Source organism: Rosa rugosa, chromosome 2 (genome assembly GCF_958449725.1).
Source record: "Rosa rugosa chromosome 2, drRosRugo1.1, whole genome shotgun sequence".
In the NCBI taxonomy this organism is placed as follows: Eukaryota; Viridiplantae; Streptophyta; class Magnoliopsida; order Rosales; family Rosaceae; genus Rosa; species Rosa rugosa.
In genome coordinates, this window is record NC_084821.1 from 66,287,417 (window position 1) to 66,311,509 (window position 24,093).

The 24,093-nt window shown below is 39.4% G+C and overlaps 2 protein-coding genes across 5 annotated transcripts; one reads left to right on the forward strand and one right to left on the reverse strand.

Moving 5' to 3' along the window:
- The first annotated feature begins 2,250 nt into the window (after positions 1 to 2,250).
- Positions 2,251 to 3,017, forward strand: LOC133729455 (protein DOG1-like 4). The gene has a single exon (XM_062156993.1). The coding sequence runs from the start codon at positions 2,278 to 2,280 to the stop codon at positions 2,986 to 2,988; it is 711 nt and encodes a 236-aa protein (XP_062012977.1). The 5' UTR covers positions 2,251 to 2,277; the 3' UTR covers positions 2,989 to 3,017.
- Positions 3,018 to 10,169: 7,152 nt separating this feature from the next.
- On the reverse strand, positions 10,170 to 15,551 carry LOC133729447 (protein MALE DISCOVERER 1). 4 transcript variants are annotated; one of them, XM_062156979.1, is made up of 14 exons: positions 15,119 to 15,551; positions 14,547 to 14,975; positions 14,312 to 14,444; positions 14,083 to 14,154; positions 13,434 to 13,577; positions 13,218 to 13,352; positions 13,024 to 13,125; positions 12,866 to 12,921; positions 12,375 to 12,782; positions 11,702 to 11,892; positions 11,470 to 11,602; positions 11,210 to 11,367; positions 10,919 to 11,110; positions 10,170 to 10,801 (listed from the first exon to the last, which is right to left on the reverse strand). In XM_062156979.1, the coding sequence occupies exons 2-14, from the start codon at positions 14,647 to 14,649 to the stop codon at positions 10,547 to 10,549; spliced, it is 2,082 nt and encodes a 693-aa protein (XP_062012963.1). In that variant the 5' UTR covers positions 14,650 to 14,975; positions 15,119 to 15,551; the 3' UTR covers positions 10,170 to 10,546. The 4 variants fall into 4 exon arrangements, with proteins under 4 accessions (XP_062012963.1, XP_062012962.1, XP_062012965.1 ...); XM_062156978.1 differs by having other exon boundaries at positions 12,866 to 12,927; positions 15,119 to 15,550; XM_062156981.1 differs by lacking the exon at positions 13,024 to 13,125.
- Between the last annotated feature and the right edge of the window lie 8,542 nt (positions 15,552 to 24,093).

Below are 24,093 nucleotides of genomic sequence, written 5' to 3' on the forward strand. Positions count from 1 at the left end.
AATTGACATGTAACTTACCATATTTATATGTGATGAACATGATTGATGAGTTCTTGTTAATATTCATGATTTACATTGGAGGATGTATAGAGTTAGAGAATGTAGGATTCTGAGGATGAGGTGTCCGAAGTTCGACGGTTAAGGATAACCGGAGTGTTTGTGTACTGAGGACGGGGATGTCCAAGGTGCGACGGTTTATTATTAACCGAAGTTGTGTGCTGAGGACGGGGATGTCCAAAGTGCGACGGTTTATTATTAACCGAAGTATATGGTGCTGAGGACGGGGATGTCCAAAGCGCGACGGTTATAGTGTTAACCGAAGTATTTTTGCCGTTGCTTGACCCTAGGCCAAGGTGTCAGAGGTAACGAGGCAGTTAGAGCTCTAACGTGTTATGGGATGGGACCAAAGTGGTGATAGTGTTGTGAGATAGGACCAAAAATGGTGATAGTGTTGTGTGATAAGACCAAAGTGGTGATATTGAATGGGTTTGACGTTTGCGTCGTGGATGTTGAGATTGTTGGTTGTGTTGTTGAGTTATAAGAATTGTAATTTAAAATCAACAGTTCTTTCTTGTTTACTCATACTGGCTGTAAAAAGCTTACCGGGTTTTGTGTTGTTGCAACTCCCGGTACACTATTCAAATTGTGTAGCGGGAAATCCTACAGGTCAGGAGAACCAGGACGGTGATCGGGCTGCTTAGAGTAGTGTTATGTGAATTACAGCATTATATTGTGAGGTTTGTTATGCTCATTTAGAGCTTTGCAATTTTACTTTGTAAGAGTGAATTGTAATAATTAACTCGAGGTTTTCGAGTTTTTGTGTTGAGTGGCGAGTGGTGTGTTTGTTTGTGAGAAAAAAATTCAGAACGTATTTGTATTAATTGTTTATTCATGTTTCGGATTTGAATTGGTTATTCAAAATTCGGGGCGTGACATAGGTTCTCTTGGTGTCATTGTGGAGTAAAAAAGGTTGATTTTAATCTTAAATTGGAGATTGCCAAAAAAAAAAAAATTAAATTGGAAATTTCATTGACTCTTGAACATTTTAACAATTGAATCTTATTTTTACATTAAATTTTACAATTAAAAACTTATAACCTCGCATGTTTCTGGACGAAAGTCTTAACTATAATTTCCTTTTAGAACTTTTATTTTGCATTTTGCAAGTAAATATAGAGTTATATTGTGATATTAGTTGATTGGTTATTTGATTCTGATTGTGTGATTTTAATTAATTAGTTATTAGATTCTCGTCACATATGTTATATAATCGTTGACTTTCAAACTTTCTTCATAATGTAACGTGATCGCTTAATAAACACTTCATGATCATTACGTTAAAGTCAAATAACCAAACAACAACCATTAAAATTATATGATTTAGGCAACAAATTGCCTAATTCTAGAGTTTGAGGTGAAATGAGAAAGTATACTAAACAATTGGTCAGAATTTAGTGAGAAAGGAGGTGTGTTCAAGATGTTTTTGCAACATTTGTCGGAAAAAAAAAAAAACTTAATTATTAGAAACCAATACAAAGAAAAATCTGCAGCAGAAACTCTGTAAATGTTCTGTACGTTTTACACAACACAAGTTAAAAAGCTTGCCTGTCCCCTAAAAATTATACTGATGAATTGAATTGGAACAGATTCATCTTTCCCAAAATCTGTTTTCACAAGTTATGTACATGACTATATACACACACACTAGTGCTCTGTCGGTATTGATTATCTAAGTAATGAAGAGTATATACGTAATCTATACAAAAGTTTTCGATTCATAGTCTAAATCCAATGAAGTTAAAAGAGCATGAAATGCAGCCGTACCCCGAACCCCCAAAAGCATGACAACAGAGTCAACATGTCTGGACCTGTCAACCTTATTTGAACTCAGCCCTCACCATGCTCCACGTCGAACCCAGATTCATTCCCACACTGCCACGTCTCACCATACACAGCCTCACCCGCCACCTGGTTGCTCTGCATGCCTCTTCACCTCAGCCAGAGGCTACATACGTACACCAATTTGATTCATTCAAATTTTCAAGGCACCAAATCAAAGAAAGCGCTTAGACTCTTGTCTCTCTGATCCTTAGCGCTATTGCAAAGCGTCAAATACCACTTACAACTTGTAATCCATGCACCCCACCTCCCTCCAAATCTCTACATCTGGTCACCCCCACTAACCCCCCTCTCCCTATATAAAACCCCCTAAACCCTTTTTCCACCTACCCTTTTCTAGTCTTTGGAATACCACTCTTAAGAATTTGAGAACTCGTAATGAAAACCCAAGTTGAGGAGAGGTTCTCCGAGTTTCTTGAGAAGTGGGTTTGTCAGCTTGAGCAAGTCCAACACCAGCTGCTCAAGTTGTCCCAGGAGAAGATACTGCTTCATAATGATGCAGAGCTCCAAGCTTTGGTGTCCAAGGTCACAAATTTGCACAAAGAATACTACACTGCAAAATGGGCTGCTGCTCATCAAGATGTGCTTGCCTTCTTCTGCCCTGTCTGGTCCAGCCCTTTGGAGAATGCCTTTTCATGGCTGACAGGTTGGAAGCCCTCAATGTTGTTCCAGCTACTGAGAAAAGCTCGGCTGCGGAACGTGTCCGAGCAGCAGCTGAGGAAGATAGAGGAGCTGAGGCTGAAGATTCGGTACGAGGAGGAGAGGGTGGAGAGGGAGATGGAGAGGCAGCAGGTGGCCATGGCAGACCGGAAGACGGTGGAGCTGGCCCGGCTGGCCACCCGGGTCAGGAACGGCGGTGGGGCGGTGGCCGAGGTGGAAGGGCTGGTGGATATTGCAATGAAGGTGATGCTGAGTGGGTTGGAGAGAGTCATGAAGGCTGCAGATTGTGTGAGGCTGAAGGCATTGAAGGGTGTGTTGGATTTGCTGAGTCCATTGCAGTGTGTGGAGTTTTTGGCTGCTACTGGCATGGTTCAGATTAAGCTGAGGCAATGGGGAAGGAAAAGGAGCAACCTAATAGACCTAAACTAATGAAGTTAAGGACTTAGCTAGCTAGCTAGTTTTGTATAGTGTGGGTGGATGTTTACCTTGTTTTGTGTTTTCACAATTTTGAATAGGAAATACATGTCCCACATAGGCTTCAACTGATTTAAAATCAATTCAGTGCTTATTGTTTGATTTCTTTTGGGTGTTTTGGGCCAAGTATCAGTGTTTCAAGGTTGCTATTTATAATGCAGACAAACAGTAGCTTGAGTTGAACCAGTGGAGAAATACATACATCTAACAAAGAAAGGTTCAAAAATAGACTAATGTTGTAGTATACATGAATCATATTGTAGTATATATGAGTCATAGTATAAATGTCTATATCATGTATAAATAGGCACTTGAGTGTATAGATAAGGTACTTGAGTGTATAATATAGGTATAGAGACTTGTGTGACAAGCTTTATGCCAAAGGGCAACAAGCATGGCAATTATCATCATCACAGCTACCATGATTGAGCTGCAGCTGTAAATCAAGTTGATACCAAGCTTGAGATTATCTTTGAGCTTTCACACTTGTAATGTATTCCTATAAATACCCTCTTGTATGAGATGAATAAACACACATGAATCTCCATCCTCTCTGAATTATTACTCTCTCTATATTCCTGTCAATTTATGCTTGTCCTTAAACACGTTATCAGCACGAAATTGCTCTAGATTTAGAATCGAAAATTGACAAGAAGAGGAAGTTCATCAAGCAATCGAAGTCATTTTTCCAACCATACAAAAAACCTCCAAATCCTACCACATATCAAAGCCCTTAATCCAAGAAGCCCAGAACCGGTTTCAGAACTGCCAGAACCGGCCGGAAACAGCTTGAACCGGCCACCGGAAAAATTGAACCGCTGCCGAACCGCTGTCGAAGTCCTGCCGAGCCCTGCCGAGTCCTGCCGAGATCTGCCGAGAAGCTGCCGAGCGAGTCCTGCCGAGACCTGCCGAGAAGCTGCCGAGCGCATCTGCCGAGACCTGCCGAGCAGCTGCGCAGAAGCTGTCGACAGCACCTGCCGAGAGCTGCCGAAAGGATCTGCCGAGCTGCTGCCGAAGACCTGCCGAGCCCCTGCCTAGCAGCTGCGCAGCAGCTGCCGAGACACCTGCCGAGCTGCTGCCGAGCTGCTGCCGAGCAGCTGTCGACACATCTGTCGACAGATCTGTCGGGCACTTTTCCGACAACTTTCCGTCGACTTTTCGGGACACTTTTCCGGCGACTTTCCGTGCACTTTTCCGGCGACTTTTCGGACAATTTTCTTGACTTTTTCCAGTGACTTTTAAAGTCACCTCCGACAACCTTTTCTGGACAAATTTTCCGGCGACACTATTTCAAGGTATTTCTTATTAAAAGTTCCTGTTTTTGAGTTTGTATTCCTTTTCTCTTCTTTTCAGGGACTTGTAATCAAAAGGCGGAATTATAGAAATTCACGCTAAACGAACTAAGAGTGTTCGTAAATCAATGAACTAAGAGTGTTCATAATATTCGGACTAAGAGCGTCCGCAAGTATTAATTTATGGACTAAAAGCGGAATCGTGGGGATTCACGCTAAATGGACTAAGAGTGTTCGTAAATCAATGAACTAAGAGTGTTCATAATATTTGGACTAAGAGCGTCCGCAAGTATTAATTTATGGACTAAAAGCGAAATCGTGGGGATTCACGCTAAATGGACTAAGAGTGTTCGTAAATCAATGAACTAAGAGTGTTCATAATATTCGGACTAAGAGCGTCCGCAAACATCATTGTTTGGTCTAAATCCAAATATTCTTGGAAATTGATTTCTTGGTAGCATAGCTCGGAAATCTTATTATTTTAGTTTTCGTGGAAGTATAGACTCCGAAACTATTATATCTTCTCTTCCTATTTTTCAGGATGTCGAATGAACCTAGACTCAACTTCCCAATGCTTGACTCAACAGGCTCGGAATACCATGGCTGGGTAATCGACGTTGAGAACCATCTCACTGCGAGAGGGATATTGCCCATAATCCAGGCACCTGATCAGGGCCTAGTGTTCCAACGAACACCCACAAAGCATGCTCAAGCAATCATCTTGATGCGACGCCACATGGATAAATCTCTCAGATTAGAGTACATGTCGATCAAGGATGCAAGAGATCTATGGGTAGCGCTAGAAGAGCGCTTTGGCAATATCCAAGATTCCCTCCTCCCTGACTTGAAGGTTCAGTGGAACAATATACGCTTCTCCAACTTCAAGTATGTTGCTGAATACAATTCAGAAGCTCTTCGCCTCAAAGCTATGTTGAGGTTCTGTGAAAAACCTCTCACAGAAGAAGAACTAATTGAGAAAACTCTCTCCACCTTCCCCGTCACAGCACTTGTGATATCAAAGCAATATCGCACTGAAGTCAATGCTGGACGAATTACGAGGTTTAATGAGATCATCAATATTATGTCGGTAGCTGAAAAGCACGACAACATCCTCGTAAAGAATTATAATTCAAGGCCCATTGAAACCAAGAGCGTTCGTGAGGCGAATTATAATGCACCCAAAAGAGGGCGCAAGGAGCGGTACCCTAATAACAGGGGACATGAAGGACATATGGGTCCATATAACCGCCCCAATAAAGAAGGAAACCGCAACTTTAGAGCGGACACACGTGGTGGCAATTCCACACGTAGGAGAGGTGGATATGGAAACACCATGGGCCGTCGAGGTAGCACCATGGGCCGTGGAGGTCGCACCATGAGACATGGTGGTAACAACAACCCTCCTAGGCAATATCCACAACGTGCACAACCTGCACCTCAAATGGATGGATATAACCACAATGACATGTGTCATCGATGTGGATCAATTGAGCATTGGTTCAAGCAATGCTATGCAAGTACTCAACTAGCTGCAAGCTACAAGGAGTATAGGCAATTGAGAGAGCAAGAAACCAATCTTGCTGAAGATGAAGATATAAATCTTGCTGAAGGTAAAGATATCAATCTTGCTGAAGATGAAGATGGTGAAGATATCACTCTCACCACTGAGGACTTCAAAGCTGCAGATAAAGAGCACGAGGATGCCGCAGACTTTGATTAGAATAGTCCTTTCTATTTTCCAAGAATGGCAAATGTGCCTTAGTCAAATGACAATTGTATTAAAACTTTTTCTCATGTGGCGCATCCAATGTAGTATGATGTCTAGGAAAGTAATTGAGATCGGGGTACTTAAGCGAGCCTCGCTCCACCAACATCTCTCTACTTTCCTGGTCATATTTCATTGGAGTTACCAAACGGATTGAGTAACTACAATTTGTCTAAAGTTTGATTTTATTATGGAATAGACTTTGGAAAACTTTGATGTAATCATTGGCTATTTTCCTTATTAATAAAGTGTCGCATTATTATTCAATGTCATGGACATGTGTTAAATTCCGAACTTTATATAAAGAGCCAATAGTTTTCATGTGAAAACACATTATGAGAATGGACAAGAGTTCCTTTGCATCACCTCTAATGACTACGGACATAAAACGAGTATTAGAGAAACTTATGTGTCGCTCTAGTGGGTTGCATGCAACCACTATTCAAGTCATTGAATCAAACCATGTCATAAGAGATGACTTATGGGATTCTGACACATATAGGCTTTGGCAAGAACGTTTGAGATATCCAGGTTGTGATATGATGCTCCGTATATTAAAGACTTCACACGGACATCCATTCTTCACAACGAAAAGAAGTACGAACCAAAGATTGGTCCAAAGAGTTACTTCTAAAAGATATCATTCGTTTTGCAAAGCTTGCTATTTTAGCAAAAATAGGATTGAGACCATCCTATGCAAAGGACACTAAAGAAAATATGCCATTCTTGCAAAGAATTCAAGGTGATATTTGTGGACCTATTCAACTAACTTGCGGACGTTTAAATATCTCATGATGTTGGTTGACACGCAAACACACTAATCACGTGTTGTGCCATTGTCCATCTATAAAAGCTGCTTATGCTATACTCATAGCACATATAATATGACAACGGGCTCACTCCCCGGATCATCCTATTTAGTCATTTGGATTTTGACTATGCTAGTGAGTATACATCGAAGATTTTCGATGGTTATTGCAAAGGGAGTGATGTTGGACATCACATTCCCATATACACACCTAAATGGTCTCGTGGAAATAACTACGATGGTAGTTCAGACATTGGCGATGCGCACCAATCTCTTTATATCCGCTTGGGGTGATGCAATATCGCATACAACTATGCTAATTCCTCTATGACCTACCCCCACTCAATGTATCCCTGCGTTACAGCTAGTGACTGGGTACAAATATTTTGTACTTACGCACATTCGAGTGAGTCATTTATGTGCCAATGTGAGCCATTTATGTGCCAATTGCGCCGCCACAGCGCCTATGGTAGGTCCTTAAAAACAAGTGAGCAACTTAGTTGGAATTGAGACTCCAACAATCGTCCGCCACTTAATGCCCTTGCAAGGCGATCTCCTTACCGTTTGATTTACGGATGTCACTTTGATGAGACAGTCTTCCCGTCGTTAGGGGGAGATAAGAACACAAACTGTTCAGCAGGAACGACAGGAAATGTCGTAGTCTGTCCCCACTATGTCTCATCTCGATCCCTATTAAAGTGACGAGATCACACACATTTGCTGCAAAAATGCCTGCAAGGAAGGACGTCCCTATAAGAGGACGTAGCGCCACCCTACACAGAGGTAGGCAAGGCGCCAACGCCATAGAAAGTGGCATTCTGGCGTTACAGGCCATGGCCCCAGCTAGGATGCGTGGGAAGCCCGTGGATTCGAAGGATATTTTGGCATCCTTAGATCATCGACACTCAACATCCGTCTCATGAGTATCTTCTGGATTATGGTTATCGTTGGGGACGCCTCAACGTCAGAACCTATTCCTGAGAATATAGAGCTCTATGAAAATTACACTAGTGTACATGAGACGTGGAATAGAAACTCCATCATAATTGATGATGTAGATGCGCATTTTGATGCGCATGAGTTTGTTGAGATTGATAATATCGAACCACGCTCCGTTGAAGCATGAATACCAACGTAGACAAATTTAGCCTAAATGGAAAGATGCGATCCAAATTAAACGAAGAGGAAGGTCTTTGAGCCAATGATGCCAACACCTCCTTACATAAAACCTATTGATTAAATGGGTCTTCGTTAGAAAGCGTGTTGAGAAAACGAGATGGCAATCTCGCCTTATGGCGCAAGGCTTCTCACAAAACGCCCTGGAATTGACTACGATGAGACATATTCTCACGTAATGGATGACATTACATCCACTACCCTGTCAGTTTGGTAGTTTCCAAATAACTGAACATGCAGCTTATAAATATGGTCACTAAGTATCTCTATGGGGATCTAGATACGGAATATACATGAAAGTTCATAGTGAAACTTTATTTATCCAAATCAAGTGGCTCTAGACCACGGAGCGCGTTTGCAATAGAATTGAAACGCTCACTAAAGTGACTACTTGATTGGGAAGGGATATGCCCTTGCGTTTCCATAACAAGTTTCGGATTCTATCACGGTTTTCATGTTAAACATGATCTTCATTAGAAGCCCTTAAAGAGTTAAGGGAAACCGTTGAACACTTGAAATCCGAGTTTGAGATGAAGGATTTTTGGGGAAACACGATTAAGCCTCGGTTTAACTTGAGCACCGTGTTGATAGATGCTTAGGCATTTTGACAAGGTCAAGCCTTCAAGCACCCCATGATCATTCGTAGTCTTGATCCTGAAAATGATCCTCTTCGTCTGAATGGATGATCGGACGAAGAAGTGCTAGAGAGGCTGAAGTGCCTTACTCAAGTACAATAAAGCGCATTATTGTACTTAGCTCAATGCACAAGACTGGACATCTCACTTTGCCATAAACTTGTTAGCTAAAGGTATAGCTCTGCGCCAACGCAATGCCATTAGATTGGTATAAAAAGATATCTTTCGATAACTTGAGATGTACGATCGATATGGGCTTATTCTATCCCTACAAAGAAATGATGGAATCAAACCCATCACACACCAGAAACGCCGCCAAACGCTGGCCTGCGTTTTCTATTCCTACCCCAAAACGACAGAAGTGTTTTGGAAGGTTTTGCTGATATTTGGTATCTGTTGACCCATACAAAGGCCTTCCCAGACTGGTAAAGTGTTCACTATGGGTAAGACCGCGATACCTTGAAGGTCTACAGAATAGACCTTAGTCGCTATATCCTCGAACAATGCAGAGATTATTGCTCTTCACGAAGTAGTTCGTGAATGCATATGGACTGGATCCATAGTTACGCATGTTCGAACAGTTGTGGTTTGAAGTCTACCACAGATGAGCCTACAAGCATTTAAGATAATGCTGCTTGTTTTGAAACAAATGAAGCAAGGCTGCATCAAAAGCGACAACATCAAGCATAAAATCAGCAACAACAGACTCTCCTAAAAGATCAAACAGAGGGGGAGATGTCTACATATATTGTCTCGAAACGTGAAGAGTGTGTTGTGCTCTTTTTTTCCCTTTCGACCGAGGTTATTTTTGTCCCATAGGGTTTTTTATTACTCGGCAAGGTTTTTAATGAGGCAACGAGAGAAGCACCACGTTTGGGAGACACAAGGAGGAGTATCTAAATCAGGGGGAGTATCCAGAAACATACTCCACACTCAACGCGCGTTGTGCTCTTTTTCTAGCTCCTTCGACCAAGGTTGTTTTTTCCCACAGGGTTTTATTACTTGGCAAGGTTTTTAACGAGGCAATTTCGAAGCGCACGGCCTAGACAATGCTATTAAACATGAAATATCCAAGGGGGAGTGTTGTAGTATACATGAATCATATTGTAGTATATATGAGTCATAGTATAAATGTCTATATCATGTATAAATAGGCACTTGAGTGTATAGATAAGGTACTTGAGTGTATAATATAGGTATAGAGACTTGTGTGACAAGCTTTATGCCAAAGGGCAACAAGCATGACAATTATCATCATCACAGCTACCATGATTGAGCTGCAGCTGTAAATCAAGTTGATACCAAGCTTGAGATTATCTTTGAGCTTTCACACTTGTAATGTATTCCTATAAATACCCTCTTGTATGAGATGAATAAACACACATGAATCTCCATCCTCTCTGAATTATTACTCTCTCTATATTCCTGTCAATTTATGCTTGTCCTTAAACAACTAAGAATAATTAAAATTAATAATCATATCCCAGCGCCAGCGCCATGTTAGTTTTACATCCAAGCTTTTGATCACACAAAGATACATACATATGTTGTATAAACTAAATTAGGACAACAGCGCTCCTCCAGTAAAACAATGGGACTTTTGATTAAACACAAAGAATAGAATAAGATGAATCTCGAAGGACACAAACAAAAGGAGGACAAAAAGGGATATGAATACAAGTATATGAAGGTATGTGGGGTGGGATTGAGGATGATTTTTATGCTGGGGGAGCACAGAGTTGTTGTCAAAAGCTATATATTCTTCAGCATTTTTACTGATACAAAGAGAGACTTTGTTGGCTTACAACACGGAGAAGAGAATCAGAGGAGGCTGAGCTTATGTTGCTTCCACTGATAAGATCTCAAGCTCAGCCCACCAGAGTGGTGAAAGTCTTGGGACTGCTTGGTTTGGAGTGATGGGAATCACTTGCCTCAGTTTCTCAGTGACATCAATCATTGCTGGTCTTTTTCTTGGATCTTGTTGAGTGCACTCTTTGATCACCTCACAGATGACATCCAACTCGTCGTTTTTAAAGGATTTGAGGCTTGGATCAACCAGGCTACTTCTTTGTTCATTGAGATAAGCAGAGGCCTGGAAAGTTTACACCAAGTTATTAGTCAACATATGCTAGATTCTTATTTGTTTCCGGAGGAGGATGCATATATATTGTTCTGAAGGCTTCGACCATCAAATTAGTTTGAGACTTACCCAGTCCACAAGGCACCCTACTTCTGAGTTATGGCGCTTTCCACTGATGGTCTCGATTAACAATAGTCCGAAACTGTAGACATTTGTTTCTGGATCAGCAAGGGGTGGTAGTTCAGAATGCTCTTTATCGTCCTCATCAGAGTCCTTCTTTGACTTCGGCAGTGTTGCTGCCCAGAAACATAACTCTGCAATCTGTGTTTGCGTGCATGTATGAGAAAGAGTTAGATCGAGTAAAGTGCATGATATCCAATGGAGTTAACGCAAGGTGGATGTGAGAAAGGAAAGATGTACCTTTGCAGCATAATCATCCGTTAATAAGATAGAAGATGAAACTAAGTTGGGATGTGATACGGGTGGATTTAGATCATGGTGCATATACTGAAGACAGTAAGCTGTTCCCATTATGATCCTAACCCTTGCGGTCCAGTCAAGGTGTTCCATTTCTTCAACTGAAAGAAACAAAGAAAATAAACGTTACACTTACACCCTCCAAATAAAATAGTTGACTTAAGAAACCTCCTCCTCGTAGTTGATATAAGTAGGAACATTACCGTGCAGATGTTCGTAGAGGTTTCCATTTGGAGCATACTCAAACACCATCATCCTTGTAAAATGTTCATCCTCCTCACAGTATCCAATGAGATTGACAAAGTTCTTGTGATTCACTCGTGATAATACATCGATCTACAGAAGGAGCGAGACTACATATGATTAGACTTGAGAAGGAGAAAGAAAAGAGTAAAATTACGTTGGATGGTGTCTTTGGTTACAGAAATAGCTTACCTTTTTCCGGTAAGCCTTCTCTGCATTCTTGGACCAGTCTTTCAAAGAAGTCAGTGTGGTTGATGCAACAGCAATCTCAACTCCACTGGAGAGTGTTCCCTTGTACACAATGCAGCCATCAATTGTGTTAATAATATTGCTGAAATCTTCACAGGCGGTTTCCAGTTCTGATCTGTTCAACTTGGGAACTCCTGCAACCCATATAATGACGTAATTCAGTTTTTATTTTACATTATCTCTTCATACAGGACCGGTTTAGTATCAATGAGGGCATGCCAACATATATTGGTGATAATGAAATTAGCAGCTATAAAAGAGAGGCCATGATTTGACATCAGTAAACGTTCCATAACAAAATAAACCAGCACACACCAACATATTTAGATGCTAATTGTTAAAATGTCTAATTTATTAAGTTAAATCAAGGCAGCATTAAAAATGAATTCTGATGTTAGATGCATTAAACCGCTAGTCTAATTGTCCTAGTCACTTAGAAAACAGAGGATCTGGTTTACTTCTCTCACATTGTTATTTAATTCTAATATGATTGTTTCCTCCATTTTAGTGTGCTTATCACCCTTGATTTTCTTTGTTCTTGGGTTTATCAGCTTGTGTTTCAGTGAACAAAATAATAGAACAGTTGTTGCCATCACCACTACGATCATAATATTACCTGTTACAAATGCTTTCTGCAACTGTCCACTTATTCCAGTCTTCCAAGGTTTTATGGTTTTAACTGCTTGGCTTCGACACATGAAGAGCATCACGAGAAGAACCATGAGCAACACAGCCACACTAATACCAATAACGATATACTTCCACATATTGCTGCTTGATTTTGGGGAAGATTGTTGTTGAGTATTCGGTGGTGCAGGCTGAGGAGATGAAGGCACTGGTGCAGGTGCAGGAGGCTTCTTTTTTGCATCTAGTACAGCTGGGAAGGCGCCACTACTTCGGCTGGTTGGAAGAGCAATGATCTGTATAGCTGGCTTCGCACCACCAAAGGGTACAGCTGGGAGGTTAAGGGAGGCTTGTGCAAGCAGCCTACGGCGGGCAAAGCTCATGTGTGACTCAAATGAACCTGCTTAATGAAAGATACAAGGTCAATGGACTTTCTCAGAAGTATAAATTTCAGTACTGCATGTGTAAAGCATTCTCACTTACTAGATAAATTATCACAGCAAGTGTCTCCATGGACATGCAGAGAGTCCTGTATGATACTGGGCCTTGCAATAAAAGCAAACATTTTCAGAGAAGTGAACATGATTCAAACAAACCAACATAATTGGGATGCTATGGGAAGGATAAAGTTGGCTTCTTACCGTGGCAGTCGCAAGTAGTTGAGATAATGCATAAAAGTTCCTTTAAGCATAAATGCTAAGGAATTTGCATTATTCCAATGTTTTAAATTGCTCTGCCAGGTGCTGCCAACAAATGCATGAAAAATTAGGAAACTAGAAAGCAACCAATAATCAGCAATGTATCCAAATCCAAATCATGCAATAACAGTACGTACCAGTGTCCAAATTTTCTGTTTACAGAGCCAAATCCAGTGACTCCAGTAGATGTGAAATGATCACCATCAGTTTCCAAGCTGAGACTCTTTAGCTCTAGGGGAATGTTGCCTTCAAATCTATTGTGACCAAGCAACCTGTGGTGCAAAAGAGTTTAACACAGGTACCTGAAGGCTAGAGAATCAATTAGAGATGGATTGATGCAACAGCTTACTCACAAGCGTTTCAGTGACAGCATCCTGCCTATCTCAACTGGAATTGTTCCACTCAAGTCATTGTCCCTCAAATCAAGAAGCTCTAGCCTTGCAAGGCCCCCAATCTCTTTGGGAATTTCACCAGATAAATGGTTCTTGTAGAACACACTGTTAATCAGAGGAAGCAGTAACCAGGAAACTCTATAAGGTTACAGAGTAACTTAATGACAACATAAGACGACCCTAGATCCATGATCTATCAAATGTTCAAATCAGTATTGCTCATAAAATTGGACTATTATAAACTGAATTTTCACTTAGGTCCATGAAATCAACTAAAAACTTTAATATCACAATAACCATGAGATCAAATAACATATATCAGTCTTTCTACATGTTTTAACGCAAAAAGTGTCAGCTTCGTTGCTTTCTACTACTACCTTATTAAGAAATCTTTATTTTCAACCAAAAATAAACGTTCCATTGCTTTCTAGATCATTGTAAGTATCTTCAAAACAAGGTTGCAACTTTTGGTCCAATCATTGTTCAAATTCTCCAAGACCAAGCAATATATGTTTAAGAAGAGACATCAGGGTGCAAAAAACCATTCACTAAATACCAAAACCTCACATTCAACAAAAGCCATAAACTCAGTGATGACGAGAGTCCTTACAGAGATTTTAAGTGACTAAGTTTCCCAAGGGCAGGTGCCAACGTTCCTTCCAAAGAAAGATCTGTCAGATTCCTACAATAAGTCAATTAAAATACCATCAAAAAACCAGACCAAAAACAAAAGCGCATCTCTTGAAAATGCCTAAACTGAGACTCCTCACCAAAAACAAAAGAGATCTCTCGAAACTATCCAACTGTGAAAAACATGAACAAATGCAGAAGGGACTTACAGCATTTGCACTTTATTGTCCACACATTGAACACCGGTCCATAGGCAAGGGTCACCATCGTCAGGACTCCAATTTTCCAAAGCACTAAAAGGATCAAACTTTATGTTCTCTCTGAATGCCAACAAAGTCATTCCTGCATGTCCACACCAATTGAAATCAACACGTTAAACACAAAAACAAACAATTAAAGAGTGTTCAATCCAAAAGCCAAAAATAACAGGAAAACAAGTACTACCTTCATCATTAACGGACCAATAACCCGGAATCCCAGAAGAAGCAAATATCAGAGCCAAGAGAGAGAGCAAGCGGAACCCCAAAGGGTTCCATCTAGCCCCCATTGCCTGATGAACCAGATGCAGATATGCTGGAGATGATAGTAACTATTTCCTCTGAAAGCCAAGAAGCTACAAAAATCCCTATACAAAATCGCCAGGTTTTTCGATACGAGCACCCCTTCTACTATGCTCAAAAAGGAACGTTGCTTACAATTTCTAACTAGGCCAAAACCTATGCTACATACAAACGCAAACCCAGAACCATATCAAGGTCCCTCATGATAACTCATTGAGTCGAGGTTACAATACCCTGTTCTTCAACGCACGCATAGCCCTGTTCCCAGGCTCTAGCAGATTGTATTTTTCGCCCAAAATTTATCAGGGCAGAGCTGAAAAGCCAGAACCAAAACAAAAACACAATGTTAGCAATATGCCAATGACCCCACACACACACCAAAAGCGATAAAGACACAAAAATTAAGGGAATGCCCTCCATTGCAAGCAATGTAGGGCAAAAACAGAGTACATTTACCATAAAGAAGGGGGGCAAAACAGGTGTTGAAGTAGCTCTGTTTCTTTTTTACTCTCATCTATTGCGGTGGGTGATGATTATGATAACAACCCAGAAATGTGATATGAATTGGATTGGATTTGACAAGATTAAAGGGGGTTTGGATTGGTGGGGGGAAGATTGATCGAGACTCAAAACTTCAAAAGGCAGCAAGAGAAAAAACCACACACAAATATGATTTATGGCCTTAAAACCTTGCACAAGTTTTCGAAACTCTTTATTCCCCTGGGATTTTTTTCTATTACTGCCCTTCTCAGGATGATCTCAGAGGACAAACCTCTCTTCGACCATCTTTTTGGGTCTCTCTCTCCTCTCTTTCTTTTCCCAGTTCTTTTTTTTTTTCTTCTTCTCCTGTTTTTTTTTTTTTTTTTGCTTTCTCTCTCCTTTCTCGCTCTAACCCCCACCAGCCACCAGCCACCCCCTACAAGCTGTTTTTTTTTTTTTTTTTTTTTTTTCTTTTCCTCCCCTCCTCTTCTATTTTTTCCCTACATTGTTTATTGGGCCTGGTGGGGCCCCATGAATGTTTTTATTTGGAGGGTAGAGATTAGGGTGGGGTCCACAGGGGTTACTTTTGGTTTTCTTTGCTGTTAATCGGGGTTAGTTTGATTCGGGCGGGAAACTCTCTACAGAGCTTTGCAGTAAAGAGTGAGGGGCATTTTGGAAATTTTGGAGCCAATGATTGGTGGGGAGGGCCCCCACTTCCGGCGTAATCGGACGCGCTTCCAATGTTTATTTTCCGTGAATAGCTGACCGGGCCCACCTAATTTGCGTGCTTCCCTCTAAGGACCGGAACCTCCCTAATTTAGTTTTTTTTTTTTTTTTTTTTTAAACTAAGGAAGAAAAATCAAAGATTATATACGTGATCCTGTTCTCCTAAAATTCTGAACTTTTTTTATTATCTCCCGACATGATCATCTCTTTAAGTTTGGGCACGTAGGTAGGTTAGTGTATTTGGTGGCAATGGCGCCACCCACCATTTTCTACACTAGAGGATTTTGAAAAGCTTTGATCTTGCAATATTATTATTCTACATTTGAATCTTGTGAGTGTTCATTTGAATCTTAACAACCACTACTTTAGAGTTTGGAAAGTGATTTTTGTCCCTTTTCTTCAGTACTACTATATATTAAACTAGTTTGGTTAGTTGATGTAGATATAAAATAGTTTAGTGGAAATGAAGTTTATCATACATCAACATATTATGTATACTAATATCTTGTTAGTTTTGGTTATAAAACAGGTGGGCTATAAATATCTTGCTATTTATATCATACTCTAGATAGTATTTATTTTCTTATATGTAAATATAAGACTATACATAGCCAACAGAAAGATGGGGAGTACAAAGAGAAGTTGAGAGTACAAAACTAGCGTTTCAAGTTTCAACAAGAGCCCTTTCCAATAGTCGATAATGTGACGAGATCATAACTATATATCAACTGATCAGATACAAAACTATTAAATTGGAAACTGAAATCAATAGATTCAAAAACATTCTGACCCATTCCAAATTGAAGATGAATAGATATGATATTGATGTACCTTCTTCACATGCCAAATTCCCAAAAATCATCATTAAATATCCATAAATCAAATTCAAAACTAGATAGGTTTCAAACTTGAATCACTAATTTTTTTAAACCCTTTATTTACCATTAAAAACTGTGAAAAGTCTGTTTTGAGGAATTAAGCAGATGTTTAAGAGTTAGGGTTCCTCGAAATATTTATTATTTACACAGATAAGAAGCACAATTTTTTTTTGCAATAATCTATATGATAATAATGTCATAAACTCAAACATATATATACGAACAGCGATTTAAATACCAGTAAAATTAATAATATGAAAAATGAAGAGAGAATAAATTAAGTTCTACTCACTCTTGTTGCTTTGCTCTTATATATCCATAGACGAAAATACGCCGTCAGCACTCGAGGATCTTGATGACCTAAGAAGCTATGAGAATCTTTGTATATATAGAGAAAGTGAATGTGGAGGATGGAATAAGAAGATGGAGAACACTAGCTGCTGGTTAACAGTGCTAGCGAGCGGATGTTTCGTAATTCATAATTGTTTTCTTATTTGGTCTAACTTTTTTTTTTTTTCGAAAATATTATTTGGTCAAATTTAATTGATGATTGTTCATTATCGGTACCGTCCACTACCGGTGATTGATGGCAGTAGTAATTCTGGGATGAAATGTAGGTCGATCAAGATTCATATTCAATCGCAGTTAAGAACTTAACAAGCCCAGAAATTGGACCCGGATTATCTCCTTGGCAGAAATTATGCCTTTTGCATATATAGATCTATAGATTGTATGACATAAAAAATCTATCATCACAAGCTATATACACTGCGTGCATTTGATGTTTTTAGTTAGAATGATGCATTAAAAAGTTAGATTCACCTCACTTCCTAAGTATATAGAGTAGGCCAGTGATAGGTTTTGTTTTGGCATCATTTCACTATGGTCATGTGGGCACTGTAGCTCCAAACTTGATTGGATATTATGAGCTCAATGCTAATGTAGTTGCAAACTTGCAATATCCTTAAGTTATTATAGGTATACTGATCTTTAGTATTAAGTTGTAATCATAGTTGCTAAGAGTTGTTGAAAATTATGTCATCATTAAGACATTCACCATAATTCGTTGGCCACCAAAACATGAAAATAACCCCGAACTCAAACTTACAAAATATCAATCTTGATTAGGTGTGATTACATGGGCCATTGCCATGATCCAGTCTCAGCTCATGAGTATGCTTAGATTTTACTAATGTGGGCTTAATATAGTCGTACATTTTTTGCTTAAGGGCTAAGGCCCAATTCAGATCGATGGGCGTGTTTAACAAAGTGGTTTTCTCAGTTTCCAGACTGGTATTATTGTTGGGGTTTTGAGAAGAGAAAAGCAGATGGAAGAAGGTCAACTAATCAATCTACTTCCTTCACAACTTCTCTTCCCCACATGTTTGTCAGAATTTTTGTCCCTCATTTGATGAACTTCCCATGTTGGCGGTGCCGATCTTCTGCGAACATTTCATATGAATATAGATCTGCACATGTCTCTTGTAGTTTTTTTCTTTTTTGATTCAAGGCTTCTGTTAATCTGTTTGTAGTTTTTTTCTTTTTTGATTCAAGGCTTCTGTTTGTAGTTATTCATCATTTGCAAGAGAGGAAAAATAAAAAGCAAGGGAACTATGAGTTTTATAAAGAGCAAGTTCACCCGTTGGGTCACCAGATCACCTACTATTCACTGCTTTTTAGTGTTTATTTCCACTCTCTGGGTCATGGACATAGTTTCCAATAAGACCTGGGTCACCAGGTCAGCTTGCAAGTCACCAGAGTGACACAGGGCACGAAATATACTGTACTCGTGACCCATAAAGTGAAAATACACATAGAAAACAGTGAATAGTAGGTGACTTGGTGACTCACGGGTGGACTTGCTCTAATGTCCGAATCAAATTCTAGTATATATAACCTGTGTAATAGATATCTGCTTGGACACACAAAACCTTAAAATATTAATATCAATCAACAAGACTCTGAACTGTATATTGTAGGGCTGGGCTCGGGTCGGGCCGGGCCCGAAAATTAGTGAGACCGAGACCGAACCCGAAAATGTCGGTTCGGGCCGGTTCGGTCTTTTTGTAAACTGAAAACCTACAGAAACCGAACCCATTCGGGCCGGTTCGGTTTTCGGGCTTTTTCGGTCTTTTTTGGGCCCAAACATTTATTTTCAGTTTTCCACCGAAAAACAAAAACGAAACATTTTTTTTTCCTTTTCTAATGCCCAACACCACATCATTGTATATGTTACATGTGATCAAGATAAAGATTTCATTTAGCTACAAAATCAAAGGTCACCAGCAGCCACGGGGCCCCTGGATGGGTCTCTTTTTGGCAACCTAATATAAGGTGTGTCACTGTGTTGTAATATATAAATTGTAAAGTATCACAAGAATATAACTATCCTAATGGAAACTATAAGGGAACCTTTCTAGGTTGTACATTGGAACGTTTTACAAGTCATCCTGCAAAGAAAAGAGAAAGGAAAACTTATGTAAGGAAAACTTTCGGGTCGGTTCGGGCTTTCGGGCCCTGAAAATATGGAACCCGAGACCGAACCGATTACATGAATATGGAACCCGAGACCGAACCGAACCGAAAATTTCTATTCTAAAACCGAACCGAATCGGGCTTTTTTCCTCGGTTCGGGTCGAGTCCTCGGTCTTTCGGGTCCGGACGCCCAGCCCTAGTATATTGATTAGCATCTGCTAAAAGCTTTAAAATTAATGAGCAGATAGTGGATCGATCACTAACTAGCTAGCTAGCCTTTAGAGCAAGTTCACCCGTTGGGTCACCAAGTCACCCACTATTCACTACTTTTTAGTGTTAATTTCACCCTCTAGGTCACGAGCACAGTGTATTTCGTGCCCTGGGTCACTCACCCTGTACAGTGTTTTGGGTCACCATGGTGACCTACACAGTGTATTTCGTGCCCTAGGTCACGGGCACAGTGTATTTCGTGACTCAGAGAATGAAAATATACACTAAAAAGCAGTGAATAGTAGGTGACCTGGTGACCCAACGAGTAAACTTGCTCTTACATGTACTTTGTGCCATTATTCCCCAATAAAATAAGAGAAATTCTTTGGATTCAATCCTGTATCTATAGAGTAAAAATCTTAATCACATCCAGATTCAAGATTTTCCACTATAATTTATAAGACTTTGGACATCTCTATTAATTATCAATTAACTGTAGGTTGAACCTGCGGTAACTTTAATGATTACTCTGCTTGACCTAGCATCATCCGTAGAGTATCAACAACTTTGCAGTCGGTTCACTGTTACACAAAGGTTGTTCTTGTATTCCTTAAATTAAGGGACGGTGTGAAACAGGCACTCATAAAAAACAACACCATTATACATGCATGCATGTCATCGTTGAACGGTGGTCAGACAGTTCACTCATTTTCTAGCTAGTCAATGATGGATTCCCAAATAATCCATAAAGAACTTTGAGGTTATATATTTCTTCCTGCAATGATAGGAAACAAACAGATCGACAGATTAATACCCGGAGATGCATCACTAACATTAATAAACTCCATTACAATAGTATAATCAGACATGATTCTCCTTTATCGTTAATTTAACTATATATTAATTCTATCCCAATTATTTACAGACACCATGATATTGCATAGTGTGATCAGATGCTAGCTAGTTTGGACGTCCACATTGTACGTTGAATAATAACAGCAAACCAGTAACCGAAACATTCTTAATTCCTACTTCAAAAAGAAATTGAAATTGTCAACTTCCCATGCATACGTGAAGACAAGAGAGCAAATGCTTTTCTTCCAACCCCATAGTTTAATCATGCACTGATCTTAACACAAATTGATCTGTATAGTGGATGAATGCATTTTCCTAGCTAGGTTAGGGTTCCTCTCAGGGGCAGAACTTGAAACTTCTCTTTGGGGGGTGTATTATAGTTTTTTTTTTTCTACAATTGAAATTTACTATAAAATTTAAATAAAAACAAATATTAAATAACGAAAAAGGATAACTATTCAATCATATGCACTGATTTTATCACAAATTGATCTATATAGTGGTTGAATGCATTTTCCTAGCTAGGTTAGGGTTCCTCTCAGTGGTGGGAGGCAAAAATATTTATATATTTTTTTTTTCTACAATCAAAATTTACTATAAAATTCAAATATACAAAATATTAAATAACGAAAAAGAATCACTATTTTTTCTTCATTGTCGAAGCCATATATCAAGCATGCATTAATATTCTCCTTTAAATGCACTCATTAATTAATATTTTATAGAATTTTATACATTAAGGCAATTAATTAAGGTAATTATTATAATTATCTTTTTACAAGGAATAGTTAGTGTTAAGGGTTCAATTTGGAAGGCCTTGAAGGAATAGTTCGCTTGTACAGAGCTAAGTATTATCCTAATGGTGTCCTGTGGGATGCTGAGTTGACATCCTCTCCTTCAGCATGTTGGAGAGGAATTTTTGAGGCCTTGAAGGTTTTGCGAAGGGGTGTTCGGTGGCAGGTTGGTAACGGTAGATCAATTCATATATGGGACACTCCCTGGTTACCTAGGCCTTGTTCTTTTAAGCCTTTTTACCGTAGTCCTGATGCTCCTGAATGGGTTCATGAACTCATTCTTCCCTCTGGTACATGGGATCGTGACCTTATTATGGCGCCTCAGTTTGATCCAGATGATGCTGTTCTCATCTTTTCCATTCCACTTAGCAATAGACAAGTCCAAGATAGGTTGGTTTGGCACTATGATGTTAAGGGGAGGTTCACCACCAAAACTGCTTATAAATTAGCTTATGAGCTAGTACATGATTCCGTTTTGGGTGCTACTACTTCGGATCTCACCACTTCTTTTTGGAAGAACATTTGGTTTGCTAAGGTTCCCGGTAAAGTTAAGGTGCATATTTGGAAGGCTTGTTCGGGAATTCTACCAACCGTCTCTCAACTATTTTCTCGTCATGTTTATCTACAAGATGGTTGTATGTTCTGCAATAATGATGATGAGTCTATTACACATGCTCAAAGGGATTGTCCTTTCGTGCAGTCGATCCTGCTCTCCTTCCAGGTTTTTACTCCCATTCTGCATCTAGCTTCTAATATTGTTTCTCTCATGGATTGGCTACTTGCATGTTCTGAAATCCTAGCAAAGGGTGATTTTGCTCTACTTCTCTTCACTTTATGGATGATCTGGAAAGAGCGTAAGAGGAGGGTGTGGAAGGGAAAGGCTATGGGCATGCAACAAGTTGCATTCCAGGCTTTCTATAATTATCAACTATTCCAACAAGCTGTTAGCTCGGTCACTTCATCTTCGAGGGCGGGGAGAGTTCCGGTTTCGTGGAAGCTACCATTAGCTGGTTGGTTGAAAGCAAACGTTGATGGTGCTTTCAATGGTCTCTCGAGAACAGGTGGTATTGGTGTGGTGGTGAGAGACTATATTGGTGACATCGTTGGAGGGGTATGTATGCATGTTGCGTCTGTTTCTTCACCAGTTGAAATTGAAGCCTTGGCTGCTAGAGTAGCTTGTGCTTTGGCTGTGCAATTTTAGCTTGCTCCTATCAGTTTTGAAGGGGATTGTCTGCAGGTCATCCAAGCTATAATGGCTAGAGAGGAGGACACATCTATTTGGGGTCGGATAATTGATGACTCTGTGTTCTATTTAAACCAGCTACCTGGCTCTTCATTCTCCCATGTATATAGGGAGTCCAATTCTGCTGCAGATAAGCTTGCTAGCTAGACTAGCTCTTTTTAGTCCAGTTCATGTTTCTTGGTTTGGCTCTATTCCTATAGAGGTCAGGGGGTTTGTTGCCTCACATTGTATGTTCTAATTACTGTTAGCTAATAAAGTTTGACGTCTTTCTTAAAAAAAAATAAGGATTCAATTTGGGGGCCCACTTCGGCCCCAATATATCTATGATTGTAAAATATCTTTTAGATCTTTTAGTTTTTTTTTCTCATGTCAACTTAGGGCCCACTCCGGCCCCAATATAGTTACGCCAAGTAAACCCTTGATCTTCTATTATTGTCACATAAGATACGGATACCAAACGCCTACAAAAGTAAAGCAGCTAGCTAGCTAGGGGGAAATGCATGGCAATATTAGACAATGAAGAGGTGGAAAGATTTTAAGAACACAATTGATACATCTGCATGTAAGTGATTAGTTTTGATCCTCCTGATTTATAAATATTAGTCGACCTCGCATGTTAGGGTAATGAAATAGTGACAAAATTGACTTTAACATGTACTAGCTAGATGACATAAAAGAAATGCCTATCTGGTTAGTCAACAAAGTTGGTAGTTATAATGCTTCTAGCTAGTTCATTCCCCCTCTTGTATACATTTTTCTCTTTAAAGGAAGTGCCCTTAGTCAAATAGGTAGCTAGCTAGGTGTCATATATATATATATATATATATCGATCAGACTCACAGGATGATCATGAAATGCGATTATATGTATAGATCAATATTGGATTAACACTGTCTTGTCTTTTCTTTTATAGTATCGTAAAGTACGTGTCCAAGTTGTGTCCTATATATATAGTTCAATTTCTAAGATCATTCATCATTTTGTTTAAAGCTAGGTTTTGTTTAATTGATCGATCTGGAGAGAGATGAGTCTGAAACCAATAATTTGCCCGCGCGCAGTTGGAAATGTTAAATATATGAGAATGAAATTATGAACGAATGATCCATGCCCATTTCTTATATATATAGTAAATTAGGCGCCCCATGCATGAAGTCCCACCAAATTTGACTAATCATTTTCAAAGAATTTTTCTTTTCTCGAGAATAATAATCATTTTCAAGTATTCACACTCACCATGCAATCATGCATTGGCCCTACAAAATTTAGTGTCTCCATTATGAAACATCTTTAATTTACCAAAATGAAGAAATTATTTTTTAGTACTTTGTACATCTAATTTATATAAAATGTGAATTATGTGAAGCATCTTTTACCAAAAATATATGAAGAGAAAAAATTGTTTTGCTTCATATCGATACATATATATTTTAAACGAATATGTGAAGAACTTCATCATTTTGGGTATATCTTTGTAAGAAATAATGTATACAAATTTTGAAATATAAGTAGACGTACATCAACCTAGCTACATCAGAGACACCAAGTAATTATTTGTGCTATAATTGAAAAAAACTTGGGATGGACACAGAAAAGCAGGTGCATGTTGTTATGGGAAAAAGTCCGATTTTAGGTAGGAATTGGAAATTGAGACTGGAGACAGAAGAAGAGGCCCCACTCTTTTTTTTAATTCATCACACTAATCAAGATGAAAGAAACTTACTGAACAAAACAAAAGAGTTCGATTATAAACCAATAGATTGCGGATGAGTC

Coding starts and splice junctions, on each gene's coding strand:
- LOC133729455 (XM_062156993.1), top strand. CDS start 2,278: ATGAAAACCCAAGTTGAGGAGAGGTTCTCCGAGTTTCTTGAGAAGTGG.
- LOC133729447 (XM_062156978.1), bottom strand. CDS start 14,649: ATGGGGGCTAGATGGAACCCTTTGGGGTTCCGCTTGCTCTCTCTCTTG. Junction 14,155..14,311: donor GACAATAAAGTGCAAATGCT/GTAAGTCCCTTC, acceptor GACTTATTGTAG/GAATCTGACAGATCTTTCTT. Junction 13,578..14,082: donor CTTAGTCACTTAAAATCTCT/GTAAGGACTCTC, acceptor TCTGATTAACAG/TGTGTTCTACAAGAACCATT.